The following is a 27525-nucleotide window of genomic DNA, read 5'->3' on the forward strand; positions in this document are numbered from 1 at the left end:
AAATGCAAAATTAATTAATATGCCAGCCAATTTCGGTTGGATATGAACCGTACGTCAATATAAGTTCCAACCGTCTTTGGCTTAAAGTGGTTTCTGTATCACCCGGAGTGTAATAGCTTACAAATGGACGGCAGCAGCAGCAGCCGGTAACAGGTATTTTAAACTTTTTGGTGTGATCAAGGGTGTGTTTCAATTCCAATCAAAGAGATTTCAGAAACACCAAAAAATATACCATTTATTGGTAGCAAATATAAAGGACTATAAGTCACGTAATAGCGTTGAAAGAAGTATGACACTTCATTTATTAATCATTTCAATAATACAACCATTTTTGTAAAAAAAGAATTAGAAATAAACATGGTACTTTCATTCTTAGGCTAAGTGAGTGAATATGCATTTACTGCTAAATGTCAAAACAAAAAGTATTAATCGATTCGCAGATCAATTCATTGATAATTACATTCGTTTGCATTGTTTAATTAAATTGTTAGAAAAGTGATTTGGGTAATGAAATCCATTGTTTTCATTAAAGTTATGGGCGGTTATTGGCGGATGTTGTTCTCTAAAATTTGGCAATACGGGATGGCCCCTAAATGGTGGACACTGCTGACCAGCAGCATGTGGTGGAACAAACGAGGGAGGACAGGAATCTGCCACTGGCTGTCGCTGCATTGCGCCCACACTTTTGTTTCTTAGGATCGAAATAATTGTTGCATCGTGGCAAGTGGTTTTTTCATGCATGGTTATCAAACTGAGGGCTTTCATAAATTTTTCTGCATGGTCCTCAGACGATTTGAGTATGACTTTCAAGTTTTCTATCGGTATCTCAAATTTATAAACCTTCTTGAGTTCCGCTAGCTTATCGTAATAATTCTCCCAGTTGCCGTTGGACAAAATACGTAACACCATGAACGTCATATCTTGAAACTTATGTGCCTTGCATGGCACCCACAAGTGCTCCATTATGCAAGCTACGGCCTCTTCCTGCATCCCGCATTTTTGCAGGACGCTATAGACGTGGGCCAGCAAAGGAGCAGAGATGTCTTTGTAGAAGCGGCAGTCGCTCACCATATAAAGCAGCTGCTGACGGAGTTGGCGATGTTCGAAAATTTCCACAAACGAGGTAAAGTAGGTCTGGAAAATGAAGAAGCTGCGCAGCATCAGGCGATAGGTGCTCACCAAAGTTTCCTCATCCATTTTGACCAGACGCCTCTGTACCTCACCCAAACTGTTCAACGTATGATCGCAGTTGAACGAGCTGCACCTGTTGTCCAGAGACTGCATGCACTTGACCCCAAACACCTCTACCATCCTAATATTGCCCTTCGGCGGGGACTGGGCAACGGGTAGCTGGGGGATGAACATCTTGCTGTTGGCATTGACCACCGGAACCGTCGACTCCGGAGGTACTCGATAGGGTGGAGCAAAAACAGGCAATGGTTCTTTGACCCGTCGAGCAGCGGTTGCCTCTGCGCGTTGCTGGCGAGCGGATGCCGCCTGAGGAGGATCCACCTGTAGCGGTGGAACACGCTTGGTCGATGGCTTTTCTTTATTATCAATCTCCTGCCGCTCGTAGAGGGACCGCATCACAGAGGGCTGTGTCTTCAATTCCTCTGGGCTTAATTTTGGAATACGAAATGTTTTTACACTTTGCACTATTGGAGTTTCTGCGGCGACAATTCTCTTTGGTGGCTCTTTTGGGGACTTCGATGAGGGTTCGGGTTTCTGTTCAACAGTTTGCAATTTCTCAACTGGTTTTGGCTCAGGTGGAGACTCATCGTCGAGCCCATCCCAGGAAGTAGCCACCGAGAGCACATCGTCGTCGTCATCTTCGTAGTCCAATTCTTCTTTCTCGCCCATATAGATGCCCGTCAATTCGGCTTTATTTTCCTCTACCGTTGGCGGACTTGGCAGCTTCTCGAAGAACTCTGTGGTGTGGGCCAGCTGACTATCAATTTCGCTGGGCGTTTTATTGATGAAATTCTCCAGACAGCGATCGATCTCCTCCACCTCACGGAACATCTCAATCGGTGTGTCAAACAAGTCAGACTCACCATCGCCTATTGACTGGTTACCACCCCCGTCGGCCTCGCCGCCGCCCACGGGACTGGTTAGAACCATGTCGTCGTCCTCTAGCTGATCCTCGTCCATCTTGTTGGACGCATACACCGGTTGTCCCCGATGGCTACCGTCTTCGACAGCCATGTTGTAGTTATGCTCGTAGAGATGGGTGGCCCTCCTAATCGGCTGACCCCTGGAAAGAGTATTCTTTTGGTCCGCATCCTTCTCCGCGGATCCACCGACCTCTGTGCGTTTCAAGTTGATCCCTGTCGGTGGCATGTGGCCTGGCATCAACGGTGTTTTGGCGTTTATCTGTGGCAACAAAAGGAAGTTGTTAGGTAATGTAATGTCCAATAAACTGCTTACTGCTTTTACGCCTACGTTCGACATGGTCCTTTTCTTGTGGTGCGGTGAGATTGGCCCGATCACTTGGAGGCGAGATTTTGATGGCTCCTTCTTTCTCGATGATTTGGACAAATTCTGTGGCTGTTGAAATATCTCGCTATGAGTTGTTGGCTTGACCAGTGACTGCGGAGTATTAAACAATTTATGTGGGCTAGTTTTTTTCGGCGGTGACGCTTTAACCCTCTTCTGTATCTCCTTCAGCTGCTTTTGTGCAGCTTTCTGCAGTGGCTTAGTCTGGTGCTTCTGCTTGTTTGGTGTTATTTTTGGCCGCTCTGCCGAATGCTTATTCTGCTCGATCAAAGTGGATTTCAGTGCTGGCTCCTGTGCTTCCCTGAGCTCCGCCTCCGGCCTGGTCTGCTGCTTCTTGGTCTTTTGCTCCGTCGAAAGCTTTTTTTGCTCGATCAAAGAAAACTTGGATGATGGCTCCGAAGGCTGCTGTGAATTCTTCAGCTCCGCCTCCAACCTGGCCTGCTGGAGAGCCTTCTCTTGCAAAGAGGGGCGTCCTCTTTTGCGCTTTACTTGCGGTGGTGGAGCACTGCAATCTTGAGCAGTCTGCTGCTTTTGAATAGAGGCGGCAACGGTTGCAGATTTTTGTTGTTTGATTTTCTTGTTAATCAACCATTTGGAGAGCGGCAGCTGGTCGTCGCATTCGTCGCTTGATTGGTCACATCCATTTTGGAAGGAATTCGTGGGCTCCTGAGTGATCTTGATAGGATTGGCCACTGTATCACGTCTTCTTGTCAAATTAAAAGTTGTGTTTTGTGGAGTATGTGTGGAAACACACGTATTTCGACGTTTTATGGAACGGACCGAAGAAGCTTTGGGTTCTTCAGTGGTAAGACGTGATTTTCCGCGCTGAGATGACTTGGAAACACTAGTATCTCTAGGCTTAATGGGATTCATAACGACATCATCTGGAAGATCGCATGAGTCCCGCTTCTTGATGGGATTGAAACCAGAAGTCTTTGGCAAGGCAAATGTGGGTTGGCGCTTAAGGGAACCAAAGATGGGATCATCGGACGAGGAGCATGAATCACTACGCTTGGTGGACATTGCAGTGAAAGCACTAGAACGTGATTTGCGACTTTTGTGCGTACTCGAAGTAGGAGCAACTTGCGAGGTAGAGGTATCTTGGCGCTTTAAGGAACTCAAGTTAAGATCATCTGACGAGGAACACGACTCATCGCGCTTAATGGAAATAGCTGTGGAAACACTAGCACGTGATTCTCGGCGTTTTATGGGATTAAGGACTATATCATCTGTCGATGCAGATGAATCTTTCGTCTTTTTGGAATAAACTTTGGTCGATTCTCCGCTTTTGCGCTGATTCCAGATCTTAGCATATTCGGACTCATGAGGACTTTTTAGCTGAGAATTAGCAGTGGACAGACTTAAAGACCTTCGCTCATTGGCAGAAGCATCAGAAACTGAATACGCAATGGTATCACGACGCTTGCCTGAACTAGGGGCTTTACGAGGAAGTGAATGCGATATGGTATCGCGACGCTTGCTAGGAGTGGAAGTTCTAGGGCGAGAAGAATGGACGCTAGAACTAGTCGGTTCAAGGAACTCTGCAGTCTTCGGGCCTTTTGCGCACCCTTTAGAAAGGGATTCCAGAAAAGCTTTGCTAGGTCGAACCAGGTATTCGGTCCTTATCGGTATGTTTGGATCCTGGTGGCAGATTAATAACAAATAAATCGTTTTCTCAAGAATAAAATAAAAGGCCACTTGAAACTTACAGTGCTGGTCTGAATGTGATACGGATTGTCCCAAGTATCCAGAAAAGCAGCGAAAATTTCGGCCCATTCTGAATCCGGGATCGAGGAAGTCCCCAAAATTGTTAAGATCTGCTGCCAGCAGGACATTTTATAGCGCATTTTCATCTTGATTTAGTTTTTTCACGCCAACGCACAAGAATTTTCAATTTCGCAAGTTTTGCGGTTCTTTCCGGTGTGACCATAAAAGACCTTTATAAGCACGCGGCAGGACGAGTTGCATGTGGGTCAAAATTAGCGGCGATTGTGGAACGATGGAATATGGGACATGGGCTGCTATTTATTTTTACTAAACAAAATTTAAATGCAGATTTGTTTGAAAAAGAGCAAATTAAAATAGTTATTGAGCCGACGTCGTAAATTAACTGAAAATATTTAAAATGAATTTTAATAATTTGTTCTAAACACTTTGAGGAATATACACACAATGTTTCTTCAATTATATTTAAGGAAAATTGTTACGTCATTATAATAAAAATGTCCATAGCTTTCTTCAGCTTAGTTTAAAATAAATATTACTTCGTTCACAGTGAGCGTTCTAAAGTACGCAGTGTCTCTAAAATAAATGAATTAACTACTTTTAAAAACACGTGTATTACATTTTTATTCACCTTTTTTAATAACATTTTTTCTGTTTTTGAAATTGATCCCATGTTACTATTTTGACAAACTTTCAATAAATTATTACGCTCTATAAAGGGGCAGGATTACTTATAATTTTTTGTTATGTAATTTTCTTAAAGAACGTACTTTGAATTGCAAATTTGAATTTTCAGAAAAAGCGTGGGAAACATTTTTTTTAAAAATTATTAATAGATTTTAACATACTTGTATCAACATTTAATTTTGTTAAGTCGTGTTGAAAACTGAACCATTTCATCAAAAGCCTTTACAACGATGTCGTTGACCATGTGGTCAACAGTGATTTCTCTCCTCCTCCTGAAGAATTCACGGTTTCATGACTTTTTTAGTCAAGAATAACAGTTTTTTTTACATTAACATAACTGTTATCGCTAGACTTTTGTTCGATAAGAAACTACTGTTATTTTCTGACTATTTTTAAAAAAGTCCGATTTTTTTATCAATTTAAAAAAGGTGGACATTTTTAGGTATTTGCTGAAACTAATAGGTCGCATTAAATGGGGTGTGTCAGAGTTTTACTGTCCTCCTAAGTCTGTGATTTTTCGATCAAAATTATAAAATAAGTGTTATTTTCGGTCCCTAGTTTTTTTGTCCATTAAGTTACATATCTGTATTACCACAATGCGTTGATTCAAAATATAACACCATCCCTTAGAGATTCACTGCCTTCCATTTATGTATGTTTAAAATGTATAAACAAACACACACGCTCAAATGTGTGCATTTATGAATTTATTGGTTTTGCTGTTAGTCTGGCGAAATTACAAGGAATTAAACTAATTAAAATTTCTAGACGATATAGAGAAATCAAAAGTCAGAATTGTACTAATCATAAATATTTGCACAACGCACGCGGCCAGTTGCAGTCGAGCTAGAGTCCTAAGAAGTAAATGCCGACCCGCAGTTAGGAGCATTGTACGTCGAACAACTCGCAGATTCCTTCGTCGCTTTTCAAGGCAAAGTTAAAGTCTTCCTGGGGTGGATTCAGCTGCACCAGCGGGGGGTTTTCTGAAACATAAGACGGTAAGACAGCAATTTAGGAAAGGGTATTTTGAGAAGGAGGCCAAGAAATGCCAACCTTGATTCGGATCATCAGGATAAAATCGTCGCAGCGAGTGCCCTGACAGGTAATTTTGGAAGATGATCTTTGCCGTCAGCTCGTTTTCGAGGATCTTCATCTCATCCTTCATCTCGGGATTGCATGAGTACCCATGCTCATCGGTAATTACGTTCCCCGTGCCCGCTAGGTTGTTACCATCCTCGCTGGAGTGCGACGATGTTGAGGGCGAGGGCGTGTCCAGGCGGCGATAGTCGAAGAACCCGTCCGCGTCGTGGGGATTTGTGGTACTCTTGCCCTGGTTTGTTACCAGGCGTATGTCGATTGTGCTGCCATTATCGAGCGAGACGGCCAGTTCGTACTGCAAGTAAGGAGACATGCGTTTAAGATCATTCAGTTCTTATACTGATATCATACAACATAACAAAAGAAGAGTGAGGTCGACAAGCTTCAATTAGTAAGAAATATATATTAAAAGAAAAGAGTGTGCGAAGATAAAAAGGTGTTAAAACAAGCTTAAGATTTACTTAAAATGACTGGATCACGTAAACAAGTATAAAATAGGCAATGTAACGTACATGATTTCGCTTGATATCCACTTCCTCGTCATAGTTGGGTATGGTGAATACGGAGTCATCTCCAAAGATATCCAGTAGATCGTCACGTGTCACATAGGCGTATGATCTATTCGAGGGATCCTGCATTACGTAGCGCAGATTGCGCTGTGCATACTCCAGTTGCTTGTCTAGGTCATCCTCCAGCATTTTCAGGTGATTGGTCCGGCTACGCGCCATGTCGTAGTCCTCCTGGTCCTTGGCATTGTTAAAGCCCCCACCGCTAATAAAAATTATACATATTTAAATTAATATATGAGTAACTTACTTATACACAAGATATGCAAAGTTTGTGTCTGATAGACTTACAAACCAAGCTTGGTGTTCTATATAACGAATGCTGCACCACCTGTTTCTTTAGAGTTTGTTGTTTTTAATTCTTTTACTTGTAAGATAACCCAAGATATATGTATATTCTAGGTCTGGCTCATGGTTAACGCAATAAAGCCTTAAAAAAAATAGTTTAAACCAATATTGCAAGTAGTTTTTAATGTCTTGGAGGCGAGTGCTACTTATTAAGGTATTTTAAGTGTTAAAGACGCTTTAGCCTAATATGCAATCCTTAATATATGGCATACAAATTAATTTAGAGCCCTGTTTTTCCATTAATAACACTAAGTTTGAGCAAAATTCCACCTGTTTGTACAGTCTTGCTGTGTTTTGCACAGCGATTGCCACCCCATTTGTTCCCTTTACAGGTAGTTTCTACAAAGTTCGAGTTGACTGAGTTCGCCCTAAAATGCAAATGAGCACCTACCGCCAGCGCACTAGGGAGCAGTGTCTGCCCTTATCTATTAGTCCAATGCCCTCCAGAACATTGGTAATGTCGTATATTCGGCGCTTCTGTACGTCCAAGATTTTGGTGGCCTGCAGAGGGGTAGAAAAAGGGCCGATTAAAGAGGGAACTCTTCGAAGTAAGCCCGGATCGTACCGCTTTCAGATCGATGGAGCCGCCGTTGGCCTTCATGAGTTCCACGAACTTCTGGGTGAGCAGGACCAGGGAGCCCACGGAGCGCTGTTGTCCCGGCTGTGACTGCGATTGTGATTGCGAAGGGGACTTGCTTGGCGTGGGCGGATCCGGGGATGTGTCCATGCTGATGGATACGGGCTCATAGGTCTGCGAATGGGCCTGAGATTCATCCGAATCCACGTTGCCAGCGCCCATCATCATCATCTTCATCGCTGAGGAGGTGCCCGCTGCGGAGCTGCCTTCTCTTTTAACAATACTCGCTGTTTTGCGCTTGTACATGGTACGCAATCGTTTCGATGGCTCTTTTCCCGTTCTGGTAACTCTTTGTGTGCCTGCACTCGATATGCACTGAGCAATAATCGCGAAGTAATTGTAGTTTGGAGCGAAAATTAAACGAAAATACGAATGTTGGCGCTAGGTTTGCTTTCCGCCATTTATGTCACTTTTTTCATTCTCCCTCTATTCTGTGTGCGCACTGCGCAGTGTGGCAAAGCGACGCGCCTTTATGCGATAGTTAATCGATGAATCGATCTGCGCGCACTTTGCAGCACTGCTTTTTATTTAAATTTATTTCACATTTATTTTATTTTTCTTGAATTTATCTTTATAGGCACGTGCAATTTGATTCTTCAGCTCTGCTTCGAACCGTATCCTGCAGCTGCTTCAGCTGTGCATCCCTCAGCACATCCAATATTTTCCACTTGGTCTCGAAAAAGAACTCATCGCTGATTTGCTCCAAGTCTATTCGAATTACCTAAAAAATAAAATTGTAGCTAAAAGTAAATATAAAGTGCACAAGTTCTTACATCACAAAGGTTGGCTATGTGTTGCGCCTTGTACTCCTTAGGAATCGAACTTCTTTGTGGTATTGCAACTTTAGGTTTCTTTTCCGGTTCCTTACTGCTTTCTCCATTAAGGACAATTAACTTCTTTTGGGTCAGTAAATTGGCTCTCCGATTGCGTTTCATGTTAAAAGCATTCGTCCTTTGAGGAATCTGTGATTCGGAATCGTTGTTGGCGAATATGCTGATCAGGTTGTGGTAATTTTTCCTAATGGTGCCCATGAAGATGGAATTGGGCGTTGCCTTTTTAATGGAAACGATAAATTTACAGAATCATAGTTAGTTTTGAAAAACTCAGTGACATTGATAAAGAAGTATGTAAGTCCTGGGGTGAAAGCATTTTAAAGAAAATTTATTTATTTTGCGAGATGCCAATCCATTCTTTAATTTACAACGAATCAAATTTAAATCTTGCTTAGAATTGGTTCCATTGTAAAAGGATAATGCTACCACGTTGTCCAAAAGTCATTGATTGTTGAATATTATAGTGCATGTCAAGATTATCCTTTTTTCGAAAGTAATTTGAATATTTATTTTAAACATCGCATAAACACGAGGGCGCGCCACGTTTTCTTGGTCAGCTAAACGGCGCTTCGCAACACTAGGTTTTCCCCTGTTTGTTTTGTTCGCTCATTCTGCTTTTGGGAAAAAAATAAACGTGCCTTACTTTTAAGGTCAAAAGTATTTCCACATTATTGTGATTAAACAATATACACCGGCAAAATGCCAGCTAAGTCAAAGCCTCGACTTTCGCGCGGTGTCCTGGACATGAAGTTCATGCAGCGCACCAAGGTCAAAGTGGAGAAGGAGGCGGACGATGAGCAGAGTAGGGCACTGTACTCCAACGAGATCAACCAGAAGATGTTGAACTCCACCTCGAACTTCCTCGTGGAATCCAGCTATTCAATATGCGCCGGCCTGATCGACGGACGCCTCAGTTTCCGCGGCATGAATCCCGAACTGGAGCTGCTCATGGAACAAGAGCTGGCGGAGAAGCAGGGCCGAACGAAGCCGGAGCAGCCCAAGGACGTCTCCGACCAGGACATGGCCAAGGCCTACTATGCCAACAAGGCGCCCACGGTGGCCGGCAGCATGGGCAAGAAGTTCAGCACCAAAAAGGACTTTAAAAGGAAAAACAACGGCAACGAGAACGAGAACGGGAGCCCGCATCCCAAGAAGAAACAGCAATTCAAGAAACCACGTTCGGATGACGATTAGTTTACTCCTTAGTTGTTACACACTGACCTAGCTACTAGTTAAATAAATTAATCGAATTCAATTGGATTCGCTCAGTGGTTGTTTCACCGCCTGCAGGGCGTAACACATCTGGGTGTTGTTGATCCAGCGCCAGGTGTTGTTCCAAAAGTCGTAGGTGCTTCCATTCACCAACACCGTCTGGCAGTTCACTGCAAATTGAGAGAAAAAGGGTGTAAGAACAGGATGGCTAAATGGTAGTTTTGCCTTTCTACCTAAGCATCAAGGTTTATGGCAGGAAACCCTACCTGTGTCGAGAAAACTATCCCGTCTATATTGATCATATAATGAGGCTAAGGAATCGAACCAGTTAAACTTACCAAGTCCATTTCTGCTGAAAAGTATTTCCGAATATCAGGCTGAACTGATTATATCAAGGACTTTCAAGAATCTCTTGCTTAGTTTAACAATTGTAAAATTTACCCTACGCTTTAAGGATAGTTCTCATCCAAAAATACTACTCAGAGAGAAACCTACTTGTATCCAAGATACGCTGAACATCCAATGGGGATATCATCTTGTCCCAATGATGCGTTCCCTTGGGCACCAGATTCAGTACATATTCGCTCAGGATAACGCTACCGAACCAACTGGGGATTGTTTTGTTTAAGGTGGTGATGAAAATGGATCCTCCAGGCTTAAGGGTTCGCACACTGGCCTCCAGCAGCGCCACTTTATCGTCGACATGCTCCAGTACTTCGGATACTATTACAGCATCGTAGGATTCACAATTCGCCTTGGCGTGCTGATCCACGGGCTCCATTTTGTACACCACCTTGTTGGCCAGTTCCGGACTGGAGCACTTGAGGTGATCGCGAGCAGCTTCAATTAACTTCTCGCCCAGATCTATGCCCGTGACCTGGGCACCCAGGCGAGCCAGTTGCTCCGTTAGCAGTCCACCGCCGCATCCAACCTCCAGAATATGTTGTCCCAATAGCACCTTGGTGGTATTTACGTAACCAGGCTTCACTGTGCCCCGCGAAACGATGCCATCGCGGATGAAGGGAACCCTGAGAGGGGGACAACTCTTCAGCAATATGAACAATTAAGCCACTTGGACCTCGTATCACTTACCTAATCTCATTCAGGGCATGCAGAGCACCCATGGTTCCATTTTGATTCCACCACTCGGAGGCATGGTTCTCATGGTGGCGCACTTCCTTTTGGGTACCGGCATCCAATAAAGTCGCAGTGCTGCTGCTCCTGGTAGAATTTCGCACCAAAACCCCCACCAGCGATTGTCTCAGCTTGCTGGAATGCCAAATCTTGTTATTTGATATATTGTTGCAGTTTTATTTTTCACTTACTCGCTGGCAAATAATGATTTTCGCAGCATTTTTGAGAGCAATAACAAACTTTGATAAAAACAGCTGACTTTGTTTTGCTGCAAGTGGCGTAGACAGGGGCGTAGTGAGAGCTTTGGGGGTTTTTGAGAAGCGTAATGAAAGTAAAAGTTTATATATTCAACATTTCGCATTGTAATTTCTAAACTTAGTGTGGATTCATATTGTAGATTATAAATATGTTTAAAAGCCTAAATTGTAATCCCTTTTCCTCCACCCATGAAAAGTCAAAAATGAAATGAGAGAGAGAACAAACGGAATGGAACACTACTGAAAGTTCCGATCATTGGTTCTTTATCATTCTTTAATTCAAGAGAGAACCATCTATACCAACTGTCACACCGATAAAGATAACAAAGCCTTTGTGGGCTAATCACAATCTTTTAATTTTTCACGATGCCGGATTACAAGAAGCTCGAAAACCAAGAAGCGGACGCGGAGAATGGTCAGGCCACTGGCCAGACCACTGGCCAGGACACCGAGGAGAGGCAAAGGCCGGCGGAGAGTCAACAGGCGGCCCAAATGGTGACAGTGTCCTTGCTCATGCTCCTTTTCCTCGGCAGCTCCTATTTCCAGGTATTTAAATAACCATAGATTTACACAAACATCCTTTATTTAATCCACTAATAATCCTTATTTTAGCCCCGGCCACGCCTCCATCAGTATCGTGGGGCCGGAGGCCATGGACTGAGGGGAAAGGTCGACTGCAACATTCAGCTGGTGGAGTCCATACCCATTGGCCTGACATATCCCGATGGCAGCCCAAAATTTCTGAGCACCTACGAAGCATGGCAGCAGCTGTTGGACAGCGCGAAGACCTCACTGGACATAGCTTCATTCTATTGGACACTCAAGGGTGAGGACACACCCGGTGTGGACGATAACAGCACTCAGCCGGGAGAGGACATCTTCGCCAGACTCCTGGCCAACGGAAATGGCGGCAGCCGGTCACCTAGGATCAAGATTCGCATTGCCCAGAGTGAACCCTCCAGTGTGTCGCCCAATTCGAACACGAAATCGTTGGCCAGCGCTGGAGCTGCCGAGGTGGTGAGCCTATCCTTCCCCAAGTACTTTGGCAGCGGAGTACTCCACACCAAACTGTGGGTGGTTGACGGTCAGCACTTTTACCTGGGCAGCGCCAATATGGACTGGCGGGCCCTCACCCAAGTCAAGGAGATGGGTGTGCTCGTCCAGAACTGTGAGCGACTTACAGAGGACGTAACGAAGATCTTTGAGGAGTATTGGGCTTTAGGCAAAAGTGAAAGCTCTCAAATTCCCAAATGGGGATATGAGTACCAAACAATCTACAATTTAAAGAGTCCCATGCAGATAAGAGTAAACAAGAACACCAGTATGGAAGGCTTTTTATCCAGTTCCCCGCCCCCTCTTTCGGCTTGGGGACGAACAAACGACCTGGACGCCATCCTCAACACTATAAACTCAGCTATAACTTACGTAAACATTGCGGTTATGGACTACTATCCGCTGATTATCTACGAGAAAAACCACCATTATTGGCCATTTATCGATGATGCACTGCGCCGAGCAGCTGTGGAGCGGGGAGTGGCAGTGAAGCTCCTTATCTCCTGGTGGAAGCACTCCAATCCCAGCGAGGACAAGTACCTCAAGTCCCTGCAGGACCTGGCATCCAAACAAGATAACATTGATATTCAAATTGTGAGTATAAAGAGGATAAAGTGGGTAGATATTTTATTTTGATCTTAAAAGAGCAAAAACGGAAACACTTCCTTTAACTTTTTTTTTAAAGTATTTGAAAAATATTAAAATATTAAAAAACTTACTAAAGGACGGTTTACTACAAGTTTGTGGCTTATCAGACTTAAGACATTTAATCACTTGATATTAACCAGGAATTTTTTAATTATTCCTCTCCAGCGTCGGTTCATTGTGCCCACGGACTCAAGCCAGGAGAAGATTCCCTTTGGTCGGGTGAACCACAACAAGTATATGGTCACCGATCGAGTGGCTTACATCGGCACCTCCAACTGGAGTGGCGACTACTTCACGGACACTGCCGGCATCGGCTTGGTACTTAGCGAAACCCACGAAACCGAGAGCACCAAAAACCTTAGAAGCGACCTGCGCAACGTTTTCGAGCGAGATTGGAATAGCAAGTACGCCACCCCACTTCAATAATCGCTCCATGCATTTATTTAATTCCACTTGTTTTAATCCGATCCCAAAAATTATTCAAAGTATTTAAGAACTACAATTTGTTCAATCCTATTCATTGCTTTTATTCAGTTTTGATTATGCGTGAGGGGTAAATAAAGAGGCTCGTTATACGGCCATAACGGAAAATACAAAATAATACATGTACTCTGTGAATTGGAATAATGTAAGTGTTTAAGGTATGTACAGTGATTAAACAAATTATATAACGAGGAGACTCGGAAACCTAAAAGTGATTTCTGTAACTCATCCGAAAGAACTTAAATTCATTAATTCATCTCTGTTTTGCAGTCACATGGTTTGCTTTTGATTTGTAACATGTGTCCTAACTGCATTTAACCAAGCTGCCTTGCTAGTCGCTAAATATACGTTAAATACACTTTTCAACATTAACGTTTGAACTAAATTTAGGTTGGGCGAACGCCTTTGTCGTCATCTACATGAGAATCGCTATCCATCTAGGGTTGCATGGATCTATTTGGGGCCAGCTCCTCCATCACTTGACGTTGGCGCCGCGCCTGAGGAAGTTATTGCTGGCGATACTCTTCTCGATTGCCACATGAATGGAGGAAACGCGGGCAAGGAGCGTGTTGTAGATCAACAGAAGGCAGCGCGCATCGATGGCTAGAAAGGAAAGACATTAGTCCTGCTAGATTTGAGAGAGTCAATCCCCAACTCACCGGCATAAAGAATCTGTTCGCGCCGCAATGGTCGATTGGCCCAGTTGGAGCACTGATTTGATTTGTTCAGCTTTTTGCCGAGGCACACCAAGGAGAGATCCGTGAGAGCGTCCCCGGCCCGATTAATGTTACCAAAGGGAAGCTCTATTCCGAAACGCTGCTTCTTCAGCTCCAGCCAAAGATTGCGTAGGTCCAAATAGTGGTGAGGCATTTGAAGGCGTAGTTGCAGAGGCAGTGAGCGCTGCAACACACTGAGATCGCTGACCATGGAAAAGCCCACCTTGAGGATGTTCACGTTGTTAAAGATGTTTGCGCCCAACAGCCGCCAGTGCTCCGAGCGCAGACTCTCCTTCGCCAAGCAATCAATCAGGTAGACATTGTGGGCTGTGGCGATCTGCAGAACGCACAGCTGGCTGTCCCCGCACACGTTTTGCATCCACTCCGAGTCCAGGTAGATTATGTGCTCCTGCTGCAGGTGGTACAACATGCGATCGAACTGTGCCGCCTTGTCCACAATGATAAGGCACTCGTCGGGTAGGTCCATGGTCAGGTACATATCACAGCCACTCGCCGCGGAGCTGTCTTCCTCGCTGGGGGATTCCCAGCCTGCAGCTTTAACAGCACCATTTTGCGAGACCTGCGTTTTGATCTCTAGCGGACAATCGTTTGGAGTTATATTGAATTCCTTGTACCAGTAGATGGCCTCTGAATTAGCTCCAGCCGATGCAATATAGCTTACGAAATCCTTGCGCAGGGCGTAGTCATAGGCGTGCACGCTCACCAGCTCCCGGAAACTGGCCAGATTGATACGCGCCTTCTCGTACTCGCGGTATAGATAATGCAGGTAGCTGCACGTCTTGGTGAACTTGTAGTTGGGCGTGACCGCATCGTCGAAGCCGTATTTCTTGGCCAGCCGAGCCACGATCTTGGCAATGGGCCGATAGCTAAGCACGTGGTGCGAGATTTTCAGATTCTTGTAGCGACTATAGGAAAGACAAAGTTAAATAAGGTTTGGGATCTTTACTCATCTATATCTTACCCCAGCAGATGCTCGCAAAGCTCTATTACCGGCTTGTCCTTGTGGAGCAACGAATCCAAGAACTTGACAAAAGGCAGGCGCTGCTGTGTGGCATGGTCCAGATACTCCTCGGCCAACGGCAGCTTCTCGATGGCAATCAGCGGGAAGGCCAGCTCCATCATGTCGAACTCGTCCGTCAGCTTCAGGCTAATAGACCACTGAGTGACCTCCTTGTAGAGCCCATTGTCCAGAAGCTCTCGCAACTTGGGCACCAACAGGTCGCGGATCTCGCGCAGTCCATAGGCATAGATCACAGCATTGTTCAGGCTCAGCAGGCCAGAGGTCTTCACAAAATTAAAGGCAATCATGCTGGTGTTTGGATCACAGCCCTCGCCGAGTTGCGGGTACTCCTCGTGAAGCTTGCACACCGTGTCCAGCACAAAATGTGACAAGCTCTTCGGCTTAATGTTGCTGCTGTCCGGGCAGTTGGCGAATATCTTGAGGGCCAACAGGAGGGGTTCCTGGTGACCCATTAAGGCCTTTCCAAATTCCTGTCGCAGATGCGGCGACTTGTTCTTGCTGTACATGTTCCACTTTTCGCGAAACAACTTGAAGAACCCCTCCGCCTCTGCGTCCAAAGTGGCGTCGAAGTTACGCCCATTGATCCCGGCACCTGTTGTGATGTCCTCCAGGCGCTTGATCTTCAGGTTGGCCATCAGATTGTCCATCTCCTCCTCGTCCGACTCCAGGCCGGCGGGTATTGCGTTGTACATGTGACTGTGGCTCTTGCGTGCCATTTTCCGCCGGCGCCGCTTTTTCCGGATGAGCGAAGCAAGTGCAATTGCCAATTGCAACTGCAATTGACAAGACAAAATTTCGCCTGCGACTTACCGAGTCGCCAACAACAAAAAACGCTTGCAGAAACCGCCAACAGTGCCGGCAATTTGGTGGTTTTATATCTGTCGCTTTGTACATACGGTATAATATGTTATTGTTAGCATTTAATGCCCGCCAACAGAAAAATAAATAAATAGTAACAGCCAATTATACCGACTGACACACTGATAGATATGTTTTTTTCAATTTCAATCCATATTGATAAAATATATATTTCTAGCTATATTTTTAGCCTTTTTTGAAGCTTAATTTTCATTTCCCATTTTCAACGCGGTGGCTACTCTGCACAGCTATTCGGCGACTTGGCAACCCTGTTGAGCGGCACACGTGCGATTTTGTTTTAGTTTGCTCGTGTAAAAATGAAGTTGGCTTCAAAAAAAGTGAAGAGCCTGGGCAAATCCAAGCCCGGATTAGGCAAAAAGAAACCCGTTAAGGATGCCCTAAAGAAGAACAAAGCCAAGAAGGCGGAAGCCGCCTCGGAGTCCAAGGTTATCACCAAGAAATCAAAGCCGAAAGCCACTGCGGCGGTGAAAAATGGGAAGCCAGCAAAGAAGGGAGCCAAGAAATCACACAGGGAGGAGCTGGAAGGTCTAAAGGATATAGATCCGGAGTTCTACGATTTTCTCAAGAAGAACGATAAGAAGCTGCTGGACTTTAATCTTCTGGACAGCGACGACGATGATCACGAGGAGGAGCAGGAGGAGGTCAAGACCAAAAAGGCGGCTGAAGAAAGTGAAGACGACGAGGATGACGAAGAGAAGTACCATAAGCCCAGCGAGGATTTGGCTGTGGCCAGTGATGAGAGTGACTTCGAGGAAGAGGATGAGGATGAGGCCGCATCTGGAGCCACTCAGAAGATCACCCTTAACCTGTTGCACCAGTGGGAACAGCAATTGGGCCAGGCCAACGTCTCCATCGACATTGTGCGCAAGGTGATCCAGGCCTTCAATTCAGCCTTGGCCAGCATTTCGGCCGACGGAGCTGACGGCGGCGAGAACCAGCCCAATGCAGCCGCCTTTAAGGTCGTCGGAGCAGCAGCCTTTAACGGAGTCATCCAGCTCTGCGTGATCCACCTGCAGCCCGCCATTATCAAACTGCTGGGCGTTAAGCCCAACAGCAGCTTACCGCTGCACAAGCACAAGAAGTGGGTCAAGGTGCGCGGCTGCCTGCGCTACTACCTCACAGATCTTATTCGTCTGGTGGAGCAAGTTTCGAGTCCCAACATTCTGGGAGTGCTGCTTAAGCACCTGCATCAAATGGCCGGCATGGTGGTGCCCTTTTCAGCCTTAGGAAAGACCATTTTGAAGCGATTAGTTGTACTCTGGGCCACTGGAGATGAAACCGTTCGAGTGCTGGCCTTCCTCTGCATCCTGAAGATAACCAGGAAACAACAGGTAGATTCAGTTACCTCATTTGTATATCCAATTGGCTTACGTTAATAAATCTTTTCAGGCCACCATGCTTAACCACGTTCTGAAAGCCATGTACCTAGCCTATGTGCGCAATTCCAAGTTCGTGTCGCCAAACACTCTGCCCGGAATCAACTTCATGCGTCGCTCGCTGGTTGAGATGTTCGCCCTAGATCTGAATGTCACCTATCAACATGCCTTCCTCTACATCCGTCAGTTGGCCATTCACCTGCGAAACGCAGTGATCCTGAAGAAGAAGGACAGCTTCCAAGCAGTGTACAACTGGCAATTCATTAACTCGCTGCGCCTGTGGGCGGATCTCCTGGGAGCAAGTGCAAACAAGCCGCAGTTGCAGCCCCTGGTTTATCCCCTTGTTACCATTGCCACTGGCGTGATCCGATTGATACCCACCGCTCAGTACTTCCCACTGCGATTCCACTGTCTGCAAACGCTTATTTCACTGTCGAAGGAGACCAACACATATGTGCCAGTGCTGCCGCTTATTGTGGAGGTCTTGAAGAGCAACACCTTTAATCGTAAGCATTCGGCGGTGTCCATGAAGCCACTGCAGTTTACTTGCATCCTGAGGCTTAACAAAGGACAGCTGGCGGAGAATGGCTTCCGGGATGAGGTGATCGAGCAAGTGTGCGGTCTGCTGTTGGAATATCTCGCTCATGAGTCTGCCTCGCTGGCCTTTAGCGATCTGGTGGTGCCCACTGTGATGGCTATCAAAGCGTACCTAAAGGATTGCCGGAATGCCAACTACACTCGCAAGCTGAAGCAGTTGCTGGAGAAGATCCAGGAGAGCGGCCGTTTCATAGAGCAGCAGCGCGGCAAGAGCAGCGTTAACTTTGACATAAAGGATGCCCAAGCTGTGGCAGCCTGGGAGCAGCAGCTCCGCCTGAAACGTACGCCTCTGGACATTTACTATGCCAGCTGGCTGAAGACGCACGAGATCAAGAAGCGACGACAGGCGGCGCAGACGGATGAAATTAACGCAGACTATGATGTGCCCAAGCTGAAGAAGCTGCCGCCTAAATCGGGAGTGCCTGTGAGGAATGAGAACGGTGAGGTTGAGCTCTTCCCATCGGACTCGGAAGATGAGGGCGATGATGGCCTGAACGTGGGATCAGACGATGAGGACGACGAAGTAGCGGAGGAGGAAGTGGAGGTTGAGGTGGAGCCACCGAAAGCCAAGAAGGCCAAAAAGGAAAAACCCGAAAAGTTGAAATCCCAGCCAGCACCAGTAGAAGATGATTATGATGAGGCTGGTGGAGCCGTTGATATAGTTAAGGACTTGGATTTGAACGATTGGTAGAACATTTAAGATCAATTTAACTATATTTACACATTAAATTCTTTAAAAATACCAATACTGGAGTTACTTCTCCGGTGGCTCCTTGCCAGGAATAAACTCATACTCCTTGTACTTAGGGAAGGTTCCGATGGTCGGACCGTCCACCTGCTTGGGCAGCGCCTTGTCGTCCTTGCCCTTGGCGTAGGTGGCCTCCAGTTCGGCGGCATTGCGCTTCTTCATGTCCATGATCTGCAGGTTCTTCACCAGCTCCTCGCGTGTGGGCGGCTCATCCCGGCGCCCGCGCAGCCACGCCTCCCACTCGGCGGTAAGTTCCTGGTCGAAGGCTTCCTTATCCGCCGGTTCAAACCACCGTGATGGCTTCCTCTTTCCAATCGATGGATTTGCCGGAATCTCGTAGTACTTATTGCCGAAATAGTCCTCCCCAATGAAATCCCCACGAAACTGACGCGGCCGCAAGGATTTCCAGAAGTTCTGGAAGATTATGCCGAGTACATCACGGGTCGGCTTGTTGGCCATGCTTTTTGTTTGATTTATTTTTATTCGAGTGGCGTGAAATTTAAACTTATTTTAGATTCCAGAGAATTGAGGTTAGGTCTGAAGTTTGTTATGACATGAACAGCTGATGGCAGTGTTGCAAAATGCCGGCGGGTTTGAATGCCAAATTCAAATTCTTAAATTTGGCTGCAAATGCAAAGCATAAGGACTGAACCAATCCCGCTGAAAAATTGCCAGCAAGTCGGTGCGCAGACTGTTGTTGTTGTAGTCCATGTCCTGAAGGACTAATCCGATGCCGGCCGAGTAATTAAAATGTTCCCCCGACCAGGTGTAGGTACCAATGAAGGCAACGCTATCGGTGACCAAATAGGAATTGCAGCTAACTCTTCCACCGGAAATCCTATCCAGCTCATCCGTTGTGGGGACAACAAAGCGACGCTGAAAGAGAAACGTATTGTCAACCATATTTCAATTGCTTTCGCTAATAGCAGTTCCCCTTACCACTTGTATGTCCACTTCCTCCTTCGCTTTGTTTAGAGCCTGCAAGGATCTCAAGAAATGATCCTCGCTGGGATCCGAGTACTTCCACCAGGAAATGAGCAGCTTGACGACCACACCCCGCTCCAAGGCAGCTCTACGCAGGGCATTGTCTATTGTGGGCCAGTATTCCAGCTTGTTACCGCGCCTCAATTGAGGAGAATAGTCCATCAGGGCGAGGTTTATAAACTCAGTGGCCTTGTCGATACCTTCTATAATAACATCCAGTTCATGACTCCTTCCAGTGGCTGCCAATCCAGGTGGTGAACTAGCTAAATAAGCCTGCATTGTATGGTTTTTGTTTATGTTCAGCAAGAGGGGTCTTCTCTGATTGATGTGGGTGTGGTACATCCAAGGCCAGTACTCCGGCACCTCATTGCTGCCCAGGTACCAATAGGCCTTGAAAATCTTGGCCATATCTTGAGCCAGATGAGGGCAATTCCTGGCCAAAACACCCAGTTCCTTGCGTTGCGTAAGCGATCGCCAGTCCATGCTGGCGCTGCCCAGATAGAAATGCTCTCCGTCCACCAGCCATAGCTTAGAGTGCAGGAAATTGATGCCCACGACATCGGCTGCGCCGTAGTTGGCGAGGATGCGAGCATCCGCATGCCACAGGCTATCCTGGCTGCGATTAAGCACAATCCGCACTCGGAGCTTGGGTCTTCCGGCATCCCCATTCGAGAGCAGCCGCTGAAAAAGGTGTTCTCCGGGCACGGTGCTGCTATCGTTGATGTCCAAACCGCGCAGCGTCCAGTGTGGGGAGACTATGTCCAGCGAAGTCCTGGCCCTGCCCAGCAGCAACTGCCAGGACTCAAAGGTGCTCTTCAGTTGGCGGTGGCTCTCCGCTTCCCCTTGGCTGAAGTTCAACCCCAGAGGCAGGCTCTCGACTAGTTCGAGTTGACATGGCAACGGATTCTCCACGGGAACGGGGCTGTTTGCGTTCTCATTTCGGTGGATGGTCTCCCAAGGCAACAAAAGGACTATCATCACCAGGACGAAGAGTATAAACACGGGTATGATGTAGCCGTGGTTGCAGCAGCAATCCTTCCGCTCATCCTGGAGTACAAAGTGGCAATTGGGACGCCGGCAGCAGGATGTGGCCACTGGTGACGGTTCGTCCTGTTCTCTGGGCACTGGCTGGTACTCCCCGGGTATCTCGTGCACTCCTCGGCGCTCGGACATGGCGATGGCAATGGGGTCAGGACTAATGCTGACTGACCATTGTCAAACATTTTCTCAGCCGAACCAATTTATTATTCGCACAGTTGTGGGAAAGTATCGCCCGCCCACGCAAACAAACGGAACGGAGCAGTGTTGGAAAGCTATGCGAATGACGTCAGTGCTGAAGGCTATAATCTAGCCAAATTAGACTGTAAAAAATTACGTGCATTTTTCATTTGAATCTGCATATGCAATTTTGGGTGAACTTTATGAACTTTAAAAGAGATCTGCGATATTGGGTTGAGTGGCTGCCATTTATAATAATAGCCTTTATTTTATGATAACTTGCTATATATGTATATAAAGGTGGATCAAGCAATCTATTGGCAACATAAATGTTTGTACCGACGCCGGAGAAATTAACCTTTGATTCCGTCATTTACCTTAGGGTCCTGATTTCGAATAATTAGGTGAAAGGGCGCGACCTTAAGAACTGAATTTTCTTTCTGTGAAACAACTTCTAAATTTTTAGCCCCTGATTATCCATCGACCTTTTTCTCGCAGTGCATCTAGATTTGGCGGGATAGAAGCCGAGCAGGCAGCACTGGCGCTCATTCGCGCCGCCTACGAACACTGGCCGCCGTGCCAAAGAAGTTAGTCTGTGTTGAAATCTTCCGGCTGAGAGGGCTGAAAATTTTGACGGCTAAAAGTTTCCGCTGCAATATCAGTTCCATTTCCATCGAGTGTATTCGAGTATCGTATAATCAGGACGCGAACAATGGCAGCGAGATTGATGAGCGCCCAGGCACAGGTAGGTTCTATCCCGGAGCCTGTGCCTCCAGCCGATCCGAGTAAACCACGCAAATATATGCATATATATATAATCTCCGAACGGCAAAAAACCCAAAATCAAAGCTGCGATAAAGACGACTGGAAACACTGCGCGAAAGTTGGCGAAAAATCGTTGGCTCTTTTTGCCACATCCAGCAGGATGTGGGCATCGAAAAATCGCGAACTTTTCGCGCAGCGTTTTCTAACCTAAAAACAAAATCCCAAAGTTGTTAGGTAACCGAGTACGTAGTGTTTGTGATTCTATAGCCCCCCTGCATCCAAAATGGGTTTAATGTAGAGCAGAGTGTTCCATGGAAAATCGGTGGCATCCAGTAATTAACGGCAATTCGCGAGGGTTCTACGCCTTTCAGATTTACATAATCGCCTGGGCCGCAGTTATTTAACCAGGAGACCCTCTATAGCATATATCTTCAGGGGGGAGGTCCGTCTTATCTGTGACAGGTGTACTTACACTCTGATAGTGACCGGACTAAATATAGCTTAAGTAAATTCCGCTCTTCAAATCGAGTATCACGCGCATTGGAGGAGCCTTGCCTTTCGAGTGGGGTTTCTCCACGCACGGCAACTTCGAGAAGGGCTTCACTGTACTTGCCAGCATGTTAATGACCTATTTGACGTAATTGCCATTGCATTCATTGCGGTTTGTTTGTGTGCATCACGTGGCTCAGTTAATTGCCAGGCATTCTTGCAATTTGTAACAATTTTACAAGTTTCTCTATCTCTGCATAAACAAAACAAACTGCAATAACAGCTGTTTTCTATTTCAAAGATATTTTTATTTAAGTATTGCTCTTTAAAATGCTGAATTACCGTTTTTAGAAGGCTAAACTATGTATCTAATCACTTTAATCCACCTAAAAAAAAACAGTTCTAGAATTAACTTTACGTATAGGTAAACTTCCAAATTTGTTGTATATTTATTATTTAATTTGCGTTCAATTTTCGTACTGTTTTCATATTTTTCTCATATTTTTATGGTTTTTTTTTCAACTAAATTTTTAAAAATAATTACATTTTAATATAGGCTTCCAAGCGGCAATCTGATAATTTCTTTAAATGCTTGTGGAATTTTTTTAGTCATTCAAAAATAATCAACTTGATAAACAGATACCCTTCAGAAAGCGTCTTCAAAATATATTGTCATAGATAAGCGATCTTAAAATAGCAATTGGTTTTAATATGGAAGCCAATTCATACATATATGAATATATTTCTCAAATATATCCACAACAACAAACGATATAGACCATAATAAAACGTAAAGACAGCAAACGTATTTTGGGATTACTCTTAATGCGTAGTTATGTAAAATATAAAAGTAAACATTTATATAGATAAAGGATAATTAAAGTTAGCAATTTATCATCAGAATGCTTTTGGTGATGATCGAAACTTGCCACCTGTCTTTGTCGTTAACAAAACATCACGACCTATTGAGATTTGTACATTTCCTGATAAAGCTGTGCCAATCTAATTAAAGTTGAGAGGCCTCCTGACATGATAATCAAGTGTTTATTATAGACCCCATCGAATCAATCAAATAACCAAGAGTACAGTGGGCACCGAAAAAAAATCTCTGCTGATAAAAAATCAAGAGAATGGCAAATAATAATGTCTATACTGTACTCGTCATGACTGCTAAATTATGTTTTGACACTGTGCTAATTAAGCGATCTTGATCTGATTATTTTCACAACACATACATAAAAATAAGGCAAATGTATTGTTAAAAAGGAACTTATTTAAAATTTTTTTTTTTTTAAATTTCAATATTTCAAAATTTACCTCAAACATCCCCTAATTTCCAGGTGTGCCGAGTGGGCAAGCATGTGGTGGCTGAAGCCCCAGTGGTGCGCCAGTTCCACGCCTCCTGCTACACCGCCTCCAAGGTGGCCCTGTCCAAGTTCGACTCGGACGTCTTCCTGCCGTACGAGAAGCTGAACAAGCGCCTGGAAGTGGTGCGCGGTCGCCTGAACCGGCCCCTGACTCTCTCCGAGAAGGTGCTGTACTCCCATCTGGATAGTCCCGCCGACCAGGACATCGTTCGCGGCACATCCTATCTGCGCCTGCGTCCCGATCGCGTGGCCATGCAGGATGCCACTGCCCAGATGGCCCTGCTGCAGTTCATCTCCTCCGGACTGAAGAAGGTGGCTGTGCCGTCCACGGTGCACTGTGACCATTTAATCGAGGCCCAGGTCGGTGGAGCCAAGGATTTGGCTCGCGCCAAGGACCTGAATAAGGAGGTGTACGACTTCTTGGCCAGTACCTGCGCCAAGTACGGCCTGGGCTTCTGGAAGCCAGGCAGTGGCATCATCCATCAGATCATCTTGGAGAACTACGCCTTCCCCGGCCTGCTGATGATCGGTACCGATTCGCACACCCCCAACGGTGGCGGTTTGGGTGGCCTGTGCATCGGCGTTGGTGGCGCTGATGCCGTCGACGTGATGGCCGATATCCCCTGGGAGCTGAAGTGCCCTAAGGTGATTGGCGTCAAGCTGAATGGCAAGATCAGCGGCTGGACCTCGCCCAAGGACGTTATCCTGAAGGTGGCCGATATTCTGACCGTCAAGGGAGGCACTGGTGCCATCATTGAGTACCACGGCAAGGGCGTTGACTCCATCTCGTGCACGGGCATGGCCACCATCTGCAACATGGGTGCTGAAATCGGAGCCACTACCTCGCTGTTCCCCTTCAACCAGCGCATGGCTGATTACCTGAAGTCTACTGGCCGCGCCGGCATCGCCTCCGAGGCCCAGAAATACCAGGGCAAGATCCTCTCAGCTGACAAGAACTGCGAGTACGACGAACTGATTGAAATCAACTTGGACACCCTGGAACCCCATGTTAATGGACCATTCACTCCCGATCTGGGCCACCCCATCAGCAAGTTGGGCGCCAACTCGAAGAAGAACGGCTACCCTCTGGATATCCGTGTGGGTCTCATTGGCTCCTGCACCAACTCCTCGTACGAGGATATGGGTCGCTGCGCCAGCATTGCCAAGGATGCCATGAGCCATGGCCTGAAGTCAAAGATCCCCTTCAACGTGACCCCCGGATCGGAGCAGATCCGTGCCACCATCGAACGTGACGGCATCTCCGAGGTGTTCGACAAGTTCGGCGGCACCGTGCTGGCCAATGCCTGCGGACCCTGCATCGGACAGTGGGACCGCCAGGACGTGAAGAAGGGCGACAAGAACACGATTGTCACCTCTTACAACCGTAACTTCACCGGCAGGAACGACGCCAACCCGGCCACTCACTGCTTCGTCACCAGTCCCGAGCTGGTCACCGCCCTGTCCATCGCCGGCCGTTTGGACTTCAACCCCCTGACCGACGAACTCACTGGATCCGATGGCAAGAAGTTCAAGCTGAAGGCTCCCTTCGGCGATGAGCTGCCCGCCCAGGGCTTCGACCCCGGCCAGGACACCTACACTGCTCCACCACCTGTGAGTTCAAATAAATCCCTAAAGAGTTTGAAAGTTTATTAAATAATTTAATGTAAACTTACAGAGCGGCGAGAGCGTTCAGGTGGCTGTCGATCCCAAGTCGACCCGCCTGCAGCTGCTGGAGCCATTCGACAAGTGGAACGGCAAGGATTTGACTGACCTGACCGTGCTGATCAAGGTTAAGGGCAAGTGCACCACCGATCACATCTCCGCCGCCGGACCCTGGCTGAAGTACCGTGGACATTTGGACAACATCTCCAACAACATGTTCATTGGCGCCACCAACTACGAGAACAACGAGATGAACAACATTAAAAACCAGCGCAACGGCTCCTGGGGCGGTGTTCCCGATGTGGCCCGTGACTACAAGGCCAACGGCATCAAGTGGGTCGCCGTCGGCGATGACAACTACGGCGAGGGCTCTTCCCGCGAGCATGCCGCCCTGGAACCACGTCACCTCGGTGGCCGCGCCATCATCGTCAAGTCCTTTGCCCGTATCCACGAGACCAACCTGAAGAAGCAGGGTCTGCTGCCCCTCACCTTTGCCAACCCCGCTGATTACGATAAGGTTTGTGAGGTGTAGCTTAAATGAGCAAAAGATTTTATCCGTAATTTGTATACCAACAGATCCAGCCCACGAGCAAGATCTCCCTGCTCAACCTGAACTCCCTGGCGCCTGGAAAGCCCGTGGAATGCGAGGTCAAGAACGGCGACAAGGTCGAAAAGATCACGCTCAACCACACCCTGAACGACCTGCAAATCGGCTGGTTCAAGGCTGGCAGCGCCCTCAACCGCATGAAGGAGCTGGCCCAGTAAATGGTCCTGGACCTACTTAAGACCCCCTGTCCAGAACCCTGTCCTAGCTTCCTCCCAATAGGCGAACACACTCAGACTCACAACGCAAGCAATCAAGTTATGGTATTGTTATTCAATTTTTTTCAAATTGTTTATATTTTATTTTGAGTATTTGAGTGTGCTATTTTAAAAGTGAATTATGTAACCGAATGATGGCGAGAATTTGTAAGAGTTTTATATATATAATTATACACAATATTATTTTAATTCTTGCTATGAATGTTTCCTTCGATTTTGTTCTTTTCGAATTTGTCTAAATGCTCTGCAGATTGCCTCAACGATGAAGATGATTAAGTGCGAATAAAACTCAAAGTAATACGTATTAAACCAAATCTTTTATTCAATAAACAACAAACCAGAAAAGCGGACAATAAGTTCCCTCAATATATCCCGTGTCCCCTTTATTTTCCCCATTAATAACTTAATTGTATCAATTATAAGATGTAAGACACAACAGTGAGTTGATATTATTATTATGTAGTGGAAAATAAAGCATAATATCAATAGCCGAAGTTGTTTTGGTCAAAATGGGGAAAAATGGAAATACTAGTAGAGAAAAATTAAATAGCTTGAATTGAAATGTCAAAACCAGAAACTCAATTTAAAAAATCGAATCAGTTTGTAAAATTTTTAGTAATTTAAATCTCAAGTAGCCATAATGAAAAGAAAGGGTAGAAGAAAAATCTCAGTTGCTTCCAGCACGGAGTTCTATTCCCACTCCGAAAAGCCTTTTTTGGGAAGAAGTAGAGCCTTACTGCTAGCAAAACTGAAGCGCGAGGAACGGAGTAAAACGTCCTTTGACTCCACTACGGGATACTACTCCTACACTGATGCGACCTCCTTGAGAAGGGCCCCAATCACCTTCTCACCCAGTCCGGAGTTTATGCAAAACGCCAAGGTAAAATTAAAGTTAATCGCCCTATATGAGGACCACGAGTGCTTGTGGAATCAGTGTCACCCGGATTTCTTTAACTTCGAGCGCAAGGATGAAATTTGGGAGGCGATCGCCAATGAAATGAAATTGGATTCGCCTCCCGAGTTTTGGAAACATTTGATCCACAGGCTGCGCTACAATGTGGAGCTGGAGCGTATCCAAGAGCAGGAGGCGAGGTTTTCGGGCGGGACTGTGCAACCCAAACTTTACTACACGGACAAACTCGTATTCTTAAATCACATGTTTAACAGAGATAAAAGAATTTCGCCTAGAGAGGTGGTAAGTTAATAGTTAAAAACACAAGAAAGCGATAATGACCAACATCACTATATAGTTGTTTTTTTGTTACATTAAATTTGGTATCATAAACCCTGTTAATGTATAAGTCTTGTATTTCTTAATTTTGTCCCCCTAAAGTAAATTATTTTCATCTCTTCAATTAGCCTATGCCGGTCAAGCCTTTGGGAGTTACTATCGAAAACCACTCTTCAAAAAACCTGCGAACAGTCCGAGAAAAGCCAAAATCTCGCACGCCCATCAGCGAAAAGTTGGCCTCCCTCGAGAAGTTGAGAAACAACCAAAGCAGCAAGTTGGTTCTGTCTCGGGAAGCCTTTCAAAAAATGCAGAAGGTCACCAGTGGTGGACCTTACTTTTTAACCAAGACAAAGAATAAATCCTAGGCTCAGCTTTCGAAAGCCCGAACTGAAGAGCATGCATTACAAAGACTTAAATCAATTTTTCGTTTTATTACATTTTTTGTATCATAA

General features: G+C 45.9%; 12 protein-coding genes across 12 annotated transcripts; 5 read left to right on the forward strand and 7 right to left on the reverse strand.

Annotated features, from left to right (window-relative positions):
- Positions 1-273: 273 nt before the first annotated feature.
- On the reverse strand, positions 274-4410 carry LOC119547970 (protein deadlock). Its single transcript, XM_037855021.1, has 3 exons — positions 4206-4410; positions 2443-4137; positions 274-2373 (listed from the first exon to the last, which is right to left on the reverse strand). The coding sequence occupies exons 1-3, from the start codon at positions 4347-4349 to the stop codon at positions 457-459; spliced, it is 3756 nt and encodes a 1251-aa protein (XP_037710949.1). The 5' UTR covers positions 4350-4410; the 3' UTR covers positions 274-456.
- Positions 4411-5638: 1228 nt separating this feature from the next.
- On the reverse strand, positions 5639-7973 carry LOC119548535 (transcription factor E2F2). Its single transcript, XM_037855828.1, has 5 exons — positions 7486-7973; positions 7312-7421; positions 6519-6777; positions 5962-6301; positions 5639-5891 (listed from the first exon to the last, which is right to left on the reverse strand). The coding sequence occupies exons 1-5, from the start codon at positions 7801-7803 to the stop codon at positions 5788-5790; spliced, it is 1131 nt and encodes a 376-aa protein (XP_037711756.1). The 5' UTR covers positions 7804-7973; the 3' UTR covers positions 5639-5787.
- A 13-nt stretch (positions 7974-7986) lies between these two features.
- Positions 7987-8689, reverse strand: LOC119548536. The gene is made up of 2 exons (XM_037855829.1): positions 8331-8689; positions 7987-8278 (listed from the first exon to the last, which is right to left on the reverse strand). Exons 1-2 carry the CDS (start codon positions 8586-8588, stop codon positions 8129-8131), a joined length of 408 nt encoding a protein of 135 aa, XP_037711757.1. The 5' UTR covers positions 8589-8689; the 3' UTR covers positions 7987-8128.
- Positions 8690-8979: 290 nt separating this feature from the next.
- LOC119548703 (M-phase phosphoprotein 6) lies at positions 8980-9650 on the forward strand. Its single transcript, XM_037856167.1, has one exon. The coding sequence runs from the start codon at positions 9090-9092 to the stop codon at positions 9582-9584; it is 495 nt and encodes a 164-aa protein (XP_037712095.1). The 5' UTR covers positions 8980-9089; the 3' UTR covers positions 9585-9650.
- On the reverse strand, positions 9555-11073 carry LOC119548702 (ubiquinone biosynthesis O-methyltransferase, mitochondrial). The gene is made up of 4 exons (XM_037856166.1): positions 10928-11073; positions 10695-10871; positions 10098-10630; positions 9555-9772 (listed from the first exon to the last, which is right to left on the reverse strand). The coding sequence occupies exons 1-4, from the start codon at positions 10954-10956 to the stop codon at positions 9642-9644; spliced, it is 870 nt and encodes a 289-aa protein (XP_037712094.1). The 5' UTR covers positions 10957-11073; the 3' UTR covers positions 9555-9641.
- Positions 11074-11233: 160 nt separating this feature from the next.
- Positions 11234-13280, forward strand: LOC119548701 (5'-3' exonuclease PLD3). Its single transcript, XM_037856165.1, has 3 exons — positions 11234-11539; positions 11606-12640; positions 12860-13280. Exons 1-3 carry the CDS (start codon positions 11360-11362, stop codon positions 13118-13120), a joined length of 1476 nt encoding a protein of 491 aa, XP_037712093.1. The 5' UTR covers positions 11234-11359; the 3' UTR covers positions 13121-13280.
- Positions 13206-15775, reverse strand: LOC119548699 (exonuclease mut-7 homolog). Its single transcript, XM_037856163.1, has 3 exons — positions 14876-15775; positions 13837-14819; positions 13206-13780 (listed from the first exon to the last, which is right to left on the reverse strand). Exons 1-3 carry the CDS (start codon positions 15649-15651, stop codon positions 13653-13655), a joined length of 1887 nt encoding a protein of 628 aa, XP_037712091.1. The 5' UTR covers positions 15652-15775; the 3' UTR covers positions 13206-13652.
- A 280-nt stretch (positions 15776-16055) lies between these two features.
- On the forward strand, positions 16056-18529 carry LOC119548698 (nucleolar complex protein 2 homolog). The gene is made up of 2 exons (XM_037856162.1): positions 16056-17145; positions 17204-18529. The coding sequence occupies exons 1-2, from the start codon at positions 16111-16113 to the stop codon at positions 18476-18478; spliced, it is 2310 nt and encodes a 769-aa protein (XP_037712090.1). The 5' UTR covers positions 16056-16110; the 3' UTR covers positions 18479-18529.
- LOC119548705 (NADH dehydrogenase [ubiquinone] 1 alpha subcomplex assembly factor 2) lies at positions 18483-19080 on the reverse strand. Its single transcript, XM_037856168.1, has one exon. It carries the CDS (start codon positions 18992-18994, stop codon positions 18542-18544), a length of 453 nt encoding a protein of 150 aa, XP_037712096.1. The 5' UTR covers positions 18995-19080; the 3' UTR covers positions 18483-18541.
- Positions 19081-19103: 23 nt separating this feature from the next.
- LOC119548700 (5'-3' exonuclease PLD3) lies at positions 19104-20792 on the reverse strand. Its single transcript, XM_037856164.1, has 2 exons — positions 19475-20792; positions 19104-19411 (listed from the first exon to the last, which is right to left on the reverse strand). Exons 1-2 carry the CDS (start codon positions 20690-20692, stop codon positions 19142-19144), a joined length of 1488 nt encoding a protein of 495 aa, XP_037712092.1. The 5' UTR covers positions 20693-20792; the 3' UTR covers positions 19104-19141.
- A 529-nt stretch (positions 20793-21321) lies between these two features.
- LOC119548807 (probable aconitate hydratase, mitochondrial) lies at positions 21322-26151 on the forward strand. The gene is made up of 4 exons (XM_037856392.1): positions 21322-21482; positions 23332-24969; positions 25034-25537; positions 25597-26151. The coding sequence occupies exons 1-4, from the start codon at positions 21450-21452 to the stop codon at positions 25783-25785; spliced, it is 2364 nt and encodes a 787-aa protein (XP_037712320.1). The 5' UTR covers positions 21322-21449; the 3' UTR covers positions 25786-26151.
- Positions 26152-26355: 204 nt separating this feature from the next.
- LOC119548809 lies at positions 26356-27489 on the forward strand. The gene is made up of 2 exons (XM_037856394.1): positions 26356-27037; positions 27202-27489. The coding sequence occupies exons 1-2, from the start codon at positions 26483-26485 to the stop codon at positions 27436-27438; spliced, it is 792 nt and encodes a 263-aa protein (XP_037712322.1). The 5' UTR covers positions 26356-26482; the 3' UTR covers positions 27439-27489.
- Positions 27490-27525: the final 36 nt, after the last annotated feature.

Source organism: Drosophila subpulchrella, chromosome 2L (genome assembly GCF_014743375.2).
Source record: "Drosophila subpulchrella strain 33 F10 #4 breed RU33 chromosome 2L, RU_Dsub_v1.1 Primary Assembly, whole genome shotgun sequence".
NCBI classification, from domain to species: domain Eukaryota; kingdom Metazoa; phylum Arthropoda; class Insecta; order Diptera; family Drosophilidae; genus Drosophila; species Drosophila subpulchrella.